This window comes from Cygnus olor, chromosome 23 (assembly GCF_009769625.2).
Source record: "Cygnus olor isolate bCygOlo1 chromosome 23, bCygOlo1.pri.v2, whole genome shotgun sequence".
Taxonomy (NCBI): domain Eukaryota; kingdom Metazoa; phylum Chordata; class Aves; order Anseriformes; family Anatidae; genus Cygnus; species Cygnus olor.
In genome coordinates this window covers 2,224,076-2,239,084 of record NC_049191.1, presented here as the reverse complement: position 1 = coordinate 2,239,084, position 15,009 = coordinate 2,224,076, and the positions used below count along the sequence as shown (strand labels likewise).

The 15,009-nt window shown below is 40.5% G+C and overlaps 1 protein-coding gene across 4 annotated transcripts in view; it reads right to left on the bottom strand.

The window, feature by feature from the left end:
- Window positions 1-1,484: 1,484 nt before the first annotated feature.
- The window catches only part of ZMYM4 (zinc finger MYM-type containing 4), a 46,382-nt gene continuing 32,857 nt past the window's right edge, over window positions 1,485-15,009 (bottom strand). For 3 of the 4 annotated variants that reach the window (XM_040534847.1, XM_040534848.1, XM_040534845.1), the window contains 6 exons: window positions 14,447-14,618; window positions 12,603-12,754; window positions 11,166-11,277; window positions 9,534-9,782; window positions 8,635-8,764; window positions 1,485-7,489 (listed from right to left, as the gene is read on the bottom strand). In XM_040534847.1, coding sequence (XP_040390781.1) covers window positions 7,282-7,489; window positions 8,635-8,764; window positions 9,534-9,782; window positions 11,166-11,277; window positions 12,603-12,754; window positions 14,447-14,618 — 1,023 coding nt within the window. In that variant the 3' untranslated portion in view covers window positions 1,485-7,281. Of the gene's footprint in view, window positions 7,490-8,634; window positions 8,765-9,533; window positions 9,783-11,165; window positions 11,278-12,602; window positions 12,755-13,105; window positions 13,202-14,446; window positions 14,619-15,009 lie in introns of all 4 variants that reach the window. The other variant, XM_040534849.1, reaches the window with a different exon arrangement.

The following is a 15,009-nucleotide window of genomic DNA, read 5'->3' as shown; positions in this document are numbered from 1 at the left end:
ACGGGCTGCAGCGTGGAGATCTGCTCCATGTGGGACCCATGGGCTGCAGGGGGACAGCCTGCTCCACCAGGGGCCTCTCCACAGGCCGCAGGGGAACTTGCGCTGCGTGCCTGGAGCACCTCCTGCCCCCCTGCTGCACTGACTTTGGGGGCTGCAGGGCTGCTTCTCACCCCTCTTTCTCTCCCAGCTTCTGTTCCACAGCAGTTTTTTTTTTTTCCTTTCTTAAATCTGCTCTCACAGAGGCACCAACAACATCACTTATTGGCCCAGCTCTGGCCAGCAGTGGGCCCTTATCTAACATGGGGCAGCTTCTGGATTCTTCTCACAGAAACCACCCCTATGCCCCCCACCCCAACAACCTTGCCACATAAACCCTCTAAAGGGTGGGAGAGGGGCTCCCATGCAGCGGGGCCGCAGCTTCCTTGGAGCTGAACATTTCTTCCTTCACGCTCAGCTGGTGGTGACCGTAATAACGTAGGGAAAAGCGGTGCGTGGATCCTGCCCCCTCCCCCCCCCCCCCCCAACCCCAAGCACGAGGCATGGCCGCAGGTTCGCGTGGTTGTGAAGGAGGAGGATTGGGGTTTGGGGCTTCCAACTCGTGAATTCCAAAGAGTTGTAAAATGCCATTGCTGTGCTGAGACACCAGGGAGAGCCTAATTTTCCCCGTGCCTGAATTGGAGGGTTGTGTGACCTGCTGTGCCCAGGGGGGCTCTGCTTGTCTGACCTGGGAACAGCAGCAAGAACCCCACTATTTAAAGAGCACGGTACAGCTCAGGCAGAGCCTCAGAGCACGGCGAGGGACCGCATTCAGAAATCCAGGAGGGCTCTCGCTGCCCTTGCTGAAAGCCACATCGAGCTCTGTTCAATGGGGTTTTCCAGGTCACCCGTGCTGTTTCCCTGCTACTGCATGCTCTCGGGCCAGTTCTGGGATTTTAGGATAGCCAAGAAGATGGGATACCCAGTGCCGAGGAGTCCTCCTGCCCACGGATGCATTGGGCAGCGCCAGCCCTGCCCAGCTCCCTGCCGGCACGTCCTGGCTCTTGGTTTCCTCCCTGGTCAGGAACAGGTGTCTGCTTTATTTCTCCCTCTGCTTGCATAAAACGTGTTGATAAAAAAAAAAAGATATGTTGCAGAAGAATAAGCAATAGCATGGAAATTAACTGAAAAGCAGGGAAAGCTTGACATTTTAGCGCCGAGTAGTTGCAAAGGTGGAGGACAAGCCATCACTGCCCCTGCTTTTGGTTTCGGGGAAGGAGTGTGTGTGACAAATGTGGTGGTTGTTCTAATTACAGCCAATCCCCAAGGCTTCAAAAAGGAGCAAAACTCAGTGTGAGCTGCTGTGCAGCCATGCGGGAAAGACCAAGCCTTGCTGCGAAGATATTAAGCTGCTATTTCAATGCTGGCTTAAAAACAACGAAACCCTCCCCCCATAAAACATAGGAGATTCTGCTTTTGAACTTAGATTCCAACATAATACAGGAAACGAGGATGTACTCTTTTATTAAGGTTAACGGTTTTTAAACACTTTTCCAGAATACAGATACGATTCAAACAAAAACTATTTTTGGGGTCTCAGTAATTCACTTATTAATACCATACATTGAACTCTATAAATTCTCATATAAGAAAAGTCTTTTTAATATAGGTTATGATGCACTGGTGACCTATTTAAATCTTTTGAAGTAACACTTTGCAGCTATATAGCACCTTTCATCACGGGGCTGCAAAGCATCCTACAGAATTTAGCCTCATAATGCCCAAACGAGGTAGGAAAGTCTGGCCAATTTACAGATGGGTACAACCGAGGTACAGGTTGGCAAGGGACCAAACATGAGGCTTCAGCTATACAACAGTAGTTATGTCTACACCGGGTCCTGGGCTATAGAACGAGTCAGTGGCTCACCTGGGGATCAAGTCAAGAGCAGTCACTCACACCCTTTTCCTAGACGGAGAATCCTGGCTCCAGCCCCAAAAGACCTTTTCCAAGCATTCTGGCTTTTCGTGTTACAAATATAGAGAGGGTAAAAAGGTCAAAGACTTATAGACCGAAGACCCTAGGTATGCTGTTCATTGGCATATCTAACAGGCGAATATAAATCACAAAGTTTACCAAGCTGTACTTACTGTGGGTATGGCAGCCTGCATCAATTAAGTCTGAACACGAGGAAGCGGGACTGGAATTTTGTTAATTAAAATCATGCACTTGGGAGGCATTTTGAGATTTGGTGTTTGATGCTTTGTTTGGCTTGACAGTTTCTTGTAATAAATTCCCTTTTTCCCTCCAAGCAAGTGATACTCTAAGACACTCCAGTTTTTGTGTCTTTATTAAAAAAACAAATCTTTGCTGAAAAACCATTAGCTTAGGGACTGTTATTGTCCAATGGAAATTTAAGTACTGTGACTAGAAGAATCCAAGATGTCTGGGCTCCTTAAAGCCTTTACAACTTTTAAAACCGTTCCACAACTCTGCAGTACTCCCTGGACCAGATCTAGCACTGGTGCAATCAACTGAGCACTAATGACCTCAATAGCTGCAGCATCTATTGATGATAATTAAGATAAGATTTTAAAAGCTGTTGCAGATTTTGCTATTTGCCACAAATCAGCAGAAAAGCTAGCAGTCTGGGTGCAGAAACTCAGACACCTTTAAAAATCAGGTTCTCTATGTTTGTCCCATCTTTGATCTGTGCCCAAATTCACATATTTTTCATAATAGCATCTAATCGAGGAGCTCTGAATATAAAATGATGAAACCTATACAGTTAAATATTATTTAATTTAGCTTCTTGCCACACACAACCACCCACCTGAGCAAAACAGCACAGTAAATAGGGCAGCAGCACTCCACTGCACAGCCCCATCAGTACCGTTCAGTGGTTTCTCTTCCACTGCGTGCTCCGTTATTACTCTGTCTTCCTGGCAAGTCCAAACCAGTTTCCTCATAAAGCACAACACAAAAGTTACTGAATGCTTTGTGGAAATGGAGAGGAAGAAAACTGAAGATAAAAAGGCAAGGTCTTATAGCTCAGCCAAGTGGTGTGGGCTTGCCATGGAAGGCCCTGGACAAAGGCAGAAGGGATACCTTCATGCCAGAAGACAGATTAAATGAACAATTTCCCTCTTTTCTAAAACTTCTAGACTTTTTTGTCCATGGTCCATGATTTTTACACATTGTGGTGCTCATCCTCGGTTACAAATCAGCATCTTCAAAACTGGGTAGTTTGTTATGCAAAAGAAAGGGGAAAAAAAAAGCAGGGAAATACTCAGATTTCCATCATCGTAATTGGGCATTACAGATTACTGCCCTGCAGAACGCTGCAGCCTCTACAGCGACTGGTGGTAAACATCCTTGCAGAAACAGGGAATCTAAGCTGATTGCAAAAACTTGTTATTTCTTCAAATCTTGTAAGGCAAATCTTGCAAATCTTGTCCCTTCTACTTGGGACATACTGTAGATTAGCAGCAATTTAATACAAGAGAACAAATCTTAATTTTTGCCTCTGCTCTGTTAGAACTCTTTCAAATGGATGGCTGCTGAAAGACAAAGATCAGGGGGAACACCTGTTGTGCTGATATTAGCAAAACTCGAAATTCCAATTTGCACAGAGAGCATGGTGACTGGGGGTTGAAAAGAGCACCGCAAAGACTTTATCCGATAGCATTTGTTGTTTTCTTTTCGAAGGCAGCAGCAAAACTATTGCTCGAGGGACTGAAAGGAGTTATTGAGATTGTTACCAAAACCCAAAGACTTTACTGCACATTCAGCAGCACTTCTGTAACCCCAGCACTAAAACTTCGTCAGTGGTGCCTCGCCATTGTACATACCCTTAGGAAGCATGAAACAAATGACTTTGCTGCCCTTTCATTTCAAGTCTCGGAGGGGACAGCACTTGGCTGGAGACTACTGCCAGAGAAATTCAGGGTTTTCTTTCAGATCAGTCATTAATCAGGTTGACAGAATAATTCCTATGATAATTTAGTTTCTCTTTGCACCTAACTGTGACATTCAAAGTGCCTTCAGATTCCTTCTGTAGTCAGCTGAAGCCAGGAAGGTACGCACTGCACCGAGCACCTCTCAGAATGAAAGCGGCTAGGGAAACGCCACTGCTGCACAGGCAGCCACTGCACTCCAGGAAGCATTTTAAATAAAAATCTCTGCAAAATCCCAAGACTTGCATTAGTGGCCAGAACCGCAATTCTCTACAGGAATATCCTTGGTAACAAGTAACACTCTCACTTGCAAACTCTCCGACTAGACAGCCTGTACAGCTGTGCTGTCATCTCTGCACACTGAGAATTAGAGACGGTTAAACAATGTGTTTCTAGCAGTGGAAAGGCACGCAGATAAAGAAGAAACCCTGTCAACAGGAAGTATTACCTTCTACTTGTCTGTCTCGCTCTCATCTTTGTTGTTTCTCTGTCCACACTGAGACTAACACATGATCTTTCTCCTTAAAAGAATATTTCAAGTAACAAACAGTGTTGCGTGGCTAGAGAGTGATTCAGCTACTTTTTATTATAAACAACTTTGTCAGAACTTCAATACTGTGTATATAATCCACAAATATATTTCAATCCTTGGAGATAATGAATTGACCTTGCAAGTCAGCATGAACTCTAGCCAGACTGACTACGAATGGCTCAGGAGGCTGAGATAACCCCAGCACACCCAGGACAATTCACACCGCTGCCAAAGGGCCCCCGGGCGGGAGGTGTCTGGCTCCAGAAATGGAAACTGAAACTATTTGTTCTGTTAAATTATATCACCAAAAGATGCTGCATTGAACCCCTTCTCATCTCAGAGCTATGAAATAAAAGGAGTTAGTACCATGTTTAACAACTTTGCTTACAGCCAGTCAAGCTTAAAGTGATTTAAGTCTCCTTGCTGAGAGAATGCGAGGGGCGAAAATCTTTTGTTCCAAGTACCTGGAAAAAATCAACATATGTGAAAGTGTTCACAAACAACAAAAAATGAGGGTCTTCAGAGAAGCAAAATGAATACATTACTCGTAATATACAAATATACTACTTTATTCTATGGGAATGCTTCCCATCTATTAAGGGAAAACTCAGCTGTGATATTACTCTGTTGACAGCCTCTGCTCCACCCAACTGAAACCTGCCCTCCCAGGGCCCATCCTGCCTGCTGCCCTTGCTCGTTTCCCAGGTAGAGTTGTCAGCGAAAGGAAAGGAAAGGGCAAAGGCAACCTGATACGGACATGAACTGCTGCACTCGTACGTGGGATGCCCAGAAAATACCGTAATTCCTGGATCCTTCCTGCCTCCTACTAATATTGAGGTTCTGGGCACACCTGTGTGCAACTAACACAGCTCAGGCTTTTTTTTTTTAATCCCCTATACACTAATCTCTCCAGAATGATGTTTTTTCCCCTGAAACATTCTATGAACCATTCCAATACAAAATACTGTGCCTGCTATTAAACTATTTTAATATAACTATGGGGAGGGACAGGTTAGTGTTCACAGAACATGAAATTAACCTACAGGATCACCACTGAACCTCCAAGTGCTGCCACAGTAGGTTACTGAAGGGTACATATTACAGCCAAAATATCTTCCCCCCGGGAGTGCCAAGCCAGGACATGGAGAAAGCAGCATCTTTGATCAGAAAAGACAGACACAGATGGGCTTTGATCAGACAGAATCAGGGGCAGGTTTACTTTTCACATAATTTTCTGTATTAAAAAATACATCAGTGAAATCTGTTACAGGCAGGGACAGGACTACCGAGTACACAACGTCAATAGACTACTTTCTGATTTTATTTTTGTTAAATTACTTTTGTTACTGCTAAAAAAATAATTAAAAAAAAAAAACAAAAACAAACAAAACAAAAAAAAGGAAATATAATTCAAGGCTGTTGATTTTCATCTCTTGAAATTTTAGTGACAAGATCAAATATCAGACCCCTGTTACAGAAGATGGATAACTGACCAGAACTAGATAAAACCCATACAATTCTCTTCTTTAAAAATAGTTTGGGTTTCCAATGAATTTGTGGTAACTCGTCATCAGAAACACACATCTATAGCTTGAGAAAATGGACGTACAGACAGTATCTGATAACGTCCTGTCCTCTAAACACAACGTGGGAGCTTTTCTCTTCAAAAAGATGCAGTAACAGCCGAGCCTCAAAAAAGTCTCTTTTGCTTTCCAACACTATGACTAAATCTCTTTGGGTGGGGTGGGAAAAAGACACACATGGTAATTTTCTACCACAGTTCTGCTGTCAGAAGTAATACTGCATCCTTTGTACAACACTGCACGTGTTGCAAAGGTGGAAAGAGAAAGAGTGCATGTAACTTTCATTTGAAATGACAAGGCCCTCCAGATTTGCCTTACAAAATAACCAAAAACATAGGAGTAGGGGAAAGAGGAGAAAGGAAAGCTGCCGTAAGGGAAAAAAAATTTCCGCGCACCACAGTATTTGCTAGATTATAATCAACAGACTGCAGAGCTACTGGGCTAGTAAAGGGATTTTCTGCACATACCCCAGGACAGTCACTCTCCTGTACATAACCCAAAAATGTTCGTCCCGTAACATGATCACTCTGAAGTTTGACCTACAGCACCTCTTCCACATTGAAGACCAAACAGGTAGAGTTAGCTATTAGCCTGGACCGAGAGCTAGACTCTGGCATTGTGTGACCATTGAACAGCAGCCAGACAGTTGTACGTTTAGACAGCTTCCCTGGCAGATACGCCAGCGGCTTCTGCCTTGCTAACATTTGATCCCAGTTTTAAAAAATATTATAAAAGCATATGTGTACGTGTATTTATAACGGAAGGTGTCTGTCTGTCTAAATACCACCGCTCTCCTGTCCTCGTGAAGAGCTCTCAGATCTCCACGTGTTCTTTGGCAGCAAGGACTGCCAGCCAGCAGGCTGCGAGGTCACGAGAGCCACGGTCTAGCTCTCCATGCCCGATATCGTCGTGGTAGATTTTACACAACCATTTTCCTTAAAAATATCTCACAATTTTTTAAAACCCTAAACAGATGAAGGATTTATGCACCACTCAAATAGGTTAGTTCATCTTGAATTTGTTCAGAGGATTTATCGCTGCCTGCCACAGGACGTTGTTTCTTGCAGCCTACATAGCTTGCCTCCTTCCAGTTCCAGTTTGTACATCCGCTGTGGTTCAAAATATGCCTGTAGGTGACATTATCTTGGCTTATTTAATACACATTTTTCCAAAGGCTGGACGTATTCACAGTTTGGTGCTTCTGATGTGTATTCAAAGGAAAATACCCCACTTCAGTTAGTCTGATAACTCAATATCAGAGTCCTCTGATTTGACTTTGGCAAGTTCTTCATGTACCTCCCTCACCATAAGAATACGTGTTAACATGATGTCCAAAGTTCCTGGGTCTATTGGCAATGTGGAATACCACATGGGGCTATTAGGTACACAGGAGCGCTCAGGTTGAAGGTAAAATACATCACTTCTCTGCTTCACACTTTCAGAACTGTCAACGTAAAGAAAGGAAGAACACATTACAGAAGGCGGCTTTAAAAGTCCTAGTCACAAAAACTGTGATGGAGAAACAGCAAAGGAAATTAAAGTTACATTGAGACTACAACACCACAGTTGAAGCAGTATAATTAAAATCTTTTTCTTTGTCATTTGGTTTCCCCCCTTCATCTTACAGTGAACATTTAAGTTGTTTCCAGGTTCTCTAAGTTGCTTACAAAGAAACAAAGAAATTCTGCATGACTTCTTTACAGACGTGGTTCTTCAATCATATTATCATCCAATTAACAATACTAGTGTCTTGGTATGATTGACAGATGAATCTGACATTTAATCTCTGAATAAAACAGGTTCTAATATTCCAGAATTGCTGTGTACTTTGAGGCAACGACCGTTCAAGCACTAGCAAAACTAAATCCTAGCTTGCCCACTCATGCTGCAAAATGGTGAGCCCATCTGACCATCAGACTCTGAGGCAGCTTTCAGGTGCTGGTAGGAAGAGACGAAGTCCTCCAGAGCAAGAATTCCTCCTGCTTGGCTTTGGAGTATTCACATTAAAACAGCAAAGTGAATTTTTACTGCTGCTTGCACCACTGCAGGGGCTCTGCAGGAGCTATGATATATGATGAGGAGCATGGAAATGTTTTCACAGCCCAAGGACAACTAACAGCTTCTAATGATATGCAAGTGAGTACAATAAAGAAGAGGGAGACAAAGAGTAAGGACAGCTGCTAGGCATGCCTTTGCCTAAGTAATGGGACTATTTGTAGTATGCTCAGTAGGTGCATTTTTGAGGGTGATTTATTTGAGTTGTAGCTGACACTAATGAGATCCTGTTTACTTTTTTTTGGTGTATTTTCTTTGAAAAGAGAAGAACACCATACCTGCTCAGTGATCTATCTAAAAATTATACAAAATGGGAAAGACAAAATGATTTATATGTCCTTGCTATATAGTCTAATTTCTAACTCCTAAATAAAGTTAATCTCCCATTTCAGCAGGCAAAAGCCATCAGCACTGTTACCTAATTCACACTTTTCCTACCATCTTTCACAAGGAATATGATGTCTGTGGGGGGATACTTGCCCAAATACCTGTTCTAGTCTACATACAGATCAAAAATCAAGTTCCATCACTTACCATTTTGACAAGTAAAATTCATAAAGTCGGACTGGACACCGCAGGGGATTATCTGTATTTTCAGCCATTTCCACTGCTGTTGAAACCTCCTCATCTTCACTGCGTTTCCTTTTGCCTACAGATAATTTATCTGGATACACAAAAATGGCATCACTGAAGTTCAGTGAAGAACAGCACTTTAAGAATAAGATCTAGTCACTTAGCCTAGCACCAGCCTGATGCAACTGTGCAACACACAGATGCATGCTACTTGTAGTGATTATCTGTCGTTCAAAACCACATACAAGTCAACTGCTTTGATCTGCTGGATGGGCGAAAGATCACATAAGCTATAGGGTGTCCATAGCCTATTCCTCTTCTAGAACTAGCATCTAGCAGAACAATATGGATAATCTGTTTTTTCTTAATAAAGGACAATTAATGTAACACAGTGGAACCATTAACTGAAGAAACCAATAGTTTCATGATCCCACTTGATACCCTTACAAAGTCACTTCACAATGGCAGACAGCATAACTTCCAGGTTTTCAGTTAGAAGTTGAACACAACCATCCTTCTAATAGACCCTACCGAAATACTCTCTGCTACCCCTCTCAGGATCGAATATTTCCCTTTTCAAAACAGCAAAAAATAACTGCAAATAAAAAACAGTATTTCTTGGCAAACATTGGCACCTATTTTGTAAGTTTTTACTAGATGCCTTTGGTCCATCAGAATTTACCTTTAAACCATCCTACAGTGAAAAAATTTGAAAATGTGCAGGATAATAGCAGGAATCAAATTACCCATAGCTCTGCCTACTCCCTAATATCTTTTTCTCCCCAGCCCTTTTTAAAGTAAGGAGTAGACAACACAAATATAATTGCAGAAATTCAAATGTTCAGAAAGTATTCACTTACCTGATTCTACCTCTTGTTTTTGAAAGGGTGGGAAAAAACGTAAATATGTCATCTTAGTATTATACTTCAGAGTCCGGGTGCGCCTCATAACATGGGCAAAGGACAGTTTCAGGTGCTCACTGACATTCTTTAGTTGGAAGTATTTGGTGTTGAAGAATAGAAGTGTGTTCAGTAAAACTATAGGGGAATATGCACCCAGCTGTTTACATTCCCATAGGTGTTCTTCTTCAATTCTTGAGAACATATAACCTAGAGACAATGGGCAAAGAAAAAGAAGAGGGATATTTATGCAAGTTTAGGACAGTTCCTCATATTCAGTTACAAATAAACAGCTTTTAAGGACCACTGGCAATCTAGCAGATTTTCAGAATCTCCCCAAAGGAAGTGAAAGCATCATACATGAGCTGGGTAGGAAGGCAGAAATGAGTTAAACTATATAGGCAGATTCTGTCAAAGATGCATGTAAGTCCTCTTTCAGCTCACCTTGTATATGAACGACCTGCATATCAGATCAAATTCAGACCTATCATAAGCAATTGTAATATAAAATCAAGAGCACTGCATGCATGAACCTAAGAGGGAGCGTGGAGAACCAAGCTGTGGAACAGCATGATCTTCCAAAACCTGAAGAATGGAGAGAAGGATATAAAGGAAGATTGCACACATCAGCAGAATCTCACTAAGTTTTAATTTCACTGTATTAAACCAGTCAGCCAACTGCAAAAACGTGAAATTCCTGAGACATGGAGCACGAGTTTAAAATGTACCATCCATAACAAATAGACCATTTTGATTGTTGTTAGTTAGTTAGGAAAGGAGAAGTGGAGCCTTACAAGAGATTTGTTGTGAAAGAAAACTTCACTATATATTATATTACACTGTCTATATTACGCTATATACTATATACTGTCTAATATTATACTATATATTATACTATCTATAGGTAACTGGGTTATTTCTGTATTAATAGAAAGTTTGATTTCTAAATGAAAAGTCAGTTGGAGTTGCCAACATCACTTAAGTTTCAGTGGTACTCTGAAAAAGATCTTACATACTTATATTACCAGTGCCCAGCTTTATAAACTGCATGATCATACTTGAAGACCAATTAAAAATACCTGTAGAGTTTGGGAACTCAATGGGGAAGTGAGCAAGTTGAGAAGAACTTGGAATTGAGGAGTTTAAACAAGTCTCCAACGATTTTTTAATGTGATCCTCTGATTTATCAGAAGTTTTTCCTATACTGATATGGAACTACTAGTGCAACTCTACATGGAACTAGAGGTGAGTAACTCATCTCAAAAAGTACACACAGTTCTGGCTACCTGTATCCAAAAAGATTAGCTAAAACTTGAAGGAAAATAACTTGTATTTTGACCACAGGAATAGGAAGCCTTTCTTTCAAAGGAGCTGAGAGACTGATCGGAGGCAAAGACATATTTAAGTGTAATCCATAACTGGAGACAGACACAAAAGCCATGATTCTAGTCTACTATAAACAACTGCATGGTGGAGAAAGAGGAGACTAATATGAATGTCTCAGATCACATGCTTCTTCATGGCATTGAGAAAATATTAATTTCAATTAAAGGTTTTGTCATGCAGCTACACAAAATAAAATAATTGTCCTACCATTTGGAAGAATTGTAGGTTCCCAGATTTTCAAAAGTTTTGTAAGTTCAATCATAAACCTGGAATAGGGCTCGGTAAAAATGTTATCTATTCTACCATTCTCAAACAGGTACTACGAGAGAAAAAAAGGAAGACATACAATTTATGATTATATAACATTGCAGAGAAGATACAGGACATCAGATTTCTTCCTTTCTTATGTCCAAGTGTCCTATGGTCCAAAATACTTTGTTGAAACCTTCATTAAGATATTAAATCAGATTTTCTGCAGGGACTGGGACCTCCCTGGTATGAAACAAGAGATCTAAGCAAAAATTATTGTTACTATTTCAAGCTTTAGAGCTCTTTTCTGGAAAAAATCATCATCTAGGTATTAACTATTCTTGCAAAGTCTGCATATACAGAACAGAAGAGGTACTGAGTACCCTTCTATTGAAAAGAACTTCACATGCTAATACTTTCTGGCAATAGATATAGGCCCAGTGCTAGGCTGCTGAGATAGCTCAACTTACAGCATCAACGTAAAAGTCCCTTAAACTTTTGTCAAGCAGCAAACAAACTAGAAAGTTTTCTAGAGGCCAGAAGTATGTATCAATAAATAAGTCAGAACTGGAACACAAAAAATGCTGATACTCCTAGACCTTATCAATGGCACTTTGAATTCTTACTCTCTGTACGTTTTTTCATGTATAGCCAGGAAACAAAAAAGGTAATGCCTTGCCTAATCAAATGGTAGGTTTTACATTACAAGTAGCATTTGATTCTTTACCTCCAAATGACTGTTTAAGGAAAGGAACAAACAGGCTATTCTAACAACAACAAAATGACCCTAACAGTAGTATACTGAACTGGGATATTGAGTGTTCAAGAGAAGATAATATTATCCTGGGTTTGTTCTGCAGCTGTTTCAAACTGACCTCCGCTGGCAGGTAGCAAGGACTCTTTACATTGCTCTCAGTATTCATTAAGTACAATGCTATTATTCCCATTGAAGGAGCCACTGAATGAGCACAGCCTTTGCTGGGTATCTCTTCCATGTAAACTTGTGTATTGGAAGAGCATTGTGCAGCTATTTTAGAACTAAACCAATTAATTACATAGCCAATTCTTCTGAGGAGCCTCAGGTTTCTACAAATCTGTCCCATATATAAATAGGATAAATAAGGTACCAAACCAAAAGATTTGGATCTAGATAGAAACACCTAGGCCTCCACACCATATTCCTCCCAAGTACAGAAGAGGCCTATTTACTCCAATCAAAACAAGGTCCAGACTAATTAGCCAAACAAGAGATTAAGACAAACTAAGAATGAAGCACAAAACAGATACATTCTCGCCTCTACAAAAAAACAAGCAGCTACTTGGGACTGTGGATACAAAGCATAAAAAAACACCAAAAGTTTCGATGTTCTCAGCAATATCCTAATTCTGAGTTACCTGCTGAATTCCAAGGCACAGGTATAAGATACTGTCAGGATCGTATTTTTCTCCATTTGGTCTCCGCACCTCTTGAATAAACTGGCACAAGCCAAAACTCAGTTCAGCAAAAGTGCATGAGAGAATGTCCTCCTTGACTTTCACAGGACGAACTGCGGTGGAGAAAATTATCATGAAAATTAACTTAATTCAACAGATTAAATCCTTACATAATCTATCTCAAACACAACGTTCCCTGTCTGACTAAATGTGTGAACTATTTCCTATCTGTTGGCTAACAATTAAATGACTATTTGGCCAACAAAAAAAAAAATCAGCAGTCTGTATAGCCAGTAACTGAGTAGTAAGTCCATTACAAAAGCCGTAACTGAGTAGTAAGACTGAAGGTATTTAAAGTTAAGGCATTTAAATGTTCAGTGAAGTTCACTGAACCCAAAGATGCAGCAAGGCAACAGTAACATGTACTCAGGCTGGAGATGTAGGGTTGATAAAATCTGCTTCACCTTTATAGCTGGACTCAGGTGAATCCTGAGTGAGAAAAAGATCTTGAGTATTTCCTAGTAGTTCTGGATATGAGTTGAGAGCAGCATATTCGACTCCTTAAAGGGAGAAGGAATGAAGAGTTTAAAGGGCCATGGGATTCAGAAAGGGAAGCAGAGAACTGATCAAAGAATCTGCAGTGAAATTACTAGGCTTGGCTGCTCCACACCTTACGCGAGTGACTGCTTGGGACTGAACAGGGAACCTCTCTGTGGGGGTTGATACAGCCTCCTGGAACTGTCTGTAATCTTTCTTGCATTAGCCAGGAGAAAAAGATAGTAATTCATGTGATTGCTCTTCTTCTGGTAAACAAAAACCAGCTGTTCTCATGTAATGACAACAAAAATTCCAAATAAGAGAGGAAAATGCAGAGCTCGTTTCCCCTTTGGGATCTTTCTTATATAAGCTTTGCCATGCTTAGTTCTTTACATTGCAGAAGTATTTAATATTATTTGCTCTCTTCCAAACTGTCCCCAGAAAGCTCAGTTATAATCCTAACTCAGATTCTCTGCTGCACTCTGAAAACTTGCCCACAAAACTCCCAGTGCAAACATGTAAGACACATCTGAGACCAGGGAAAAGGGGAGTTAGACAATGCCAAACCCCAGGACTGCTGTGCTTTTGTAAAAAATAAAAATAAAAAAAAATCCATAATTAGAAAAACAAACAAAAGCGACATTTATATTGTCATTATCTATCACCCTTGTGAGACACAAGGAACAATTAATGCCTTCTAAAGTTATTTGTAGGCAGGGTGCAACACAGAATGGGTACACTTTTAGAAGGTTTCCATCTGTGAACCTGGAAATAAGGTATTAGACTTTAAGACTGGCATACATTTTTTTTAAAGCAAAAAGTTACACTGACAAACAAATACTTTGTGAATGTGTTAGGTATAGATGAAAAAGATGGGGACAAGTTAGTGTAGTCAGCTTAGAACTATGGCCTGGTAATAGATCAGTAAAGGCTTTGCAGCTGCATAAAACATCTGTTCTAGAAATGAGAAATAACTGCATGCAAATGAACAGAAAGGGCAGGTTGAAAGACTAACATTTATAATGTTGAAAAGAAATCTGATACTTTAAAGTCTCTTTTAATAGGAAACAGAGCAATTTAGAATTTAATAGCTGAGATTTTTAAACACATGAAAAGGCAGACATAACATAATACGCCATAAAATCTTTTCTCCACTCATGGTCATTTTAAAACTTGCTAACTAATCCTTATTTTTTCTTGAGAAACATACGATACCAAGAGCCGTTCAACTAATTATTTCTGTTTCCACAGATGGAGAAAAAGTTTACCTGAAAACTTCAGGTCCCCTTGTTCCTCCTGTGCGTTTTTCCATTGGACCCAGTTCTTCCAGGCATTTACCCCATACATATACTTTAGGGTCATCCCAGAAACAGAGCAACCTGGGTAGGAGCCCTGCATCAGGTTGCGGGGCTCTACAGAAACTACAGACTTCTTCCGTCCCTACAGGAAAACAAACAAAGCAAAGCAAATAAAAGCTTAGTAAGTATTTCATCTGTGGATGCCTAATTTGATATCACGTAAAAAGAGCAGTACACTGACATAACAAAATCCTGCTGACAGAACCAGCATGTATATATATGTATTTTTTAATATCTGGACAAGTATTAGCAACACTGTACAGAAAAGGTACAACAAATTATAGTAATTCTCACTGTGATAAATATGCACAGAAATACATTCCACTACACAAGAAAAATTACTTCTTTCCTGTAGATTATTACACTCCTTAAAAACAAGTATTTTGCAGTTTCTGAAACGATAAACATTCTTTAAATGTTCTGCACCAAAAAGAAAACAGAAAACATTTATTCTACCTAATTGTAGAGGAGAA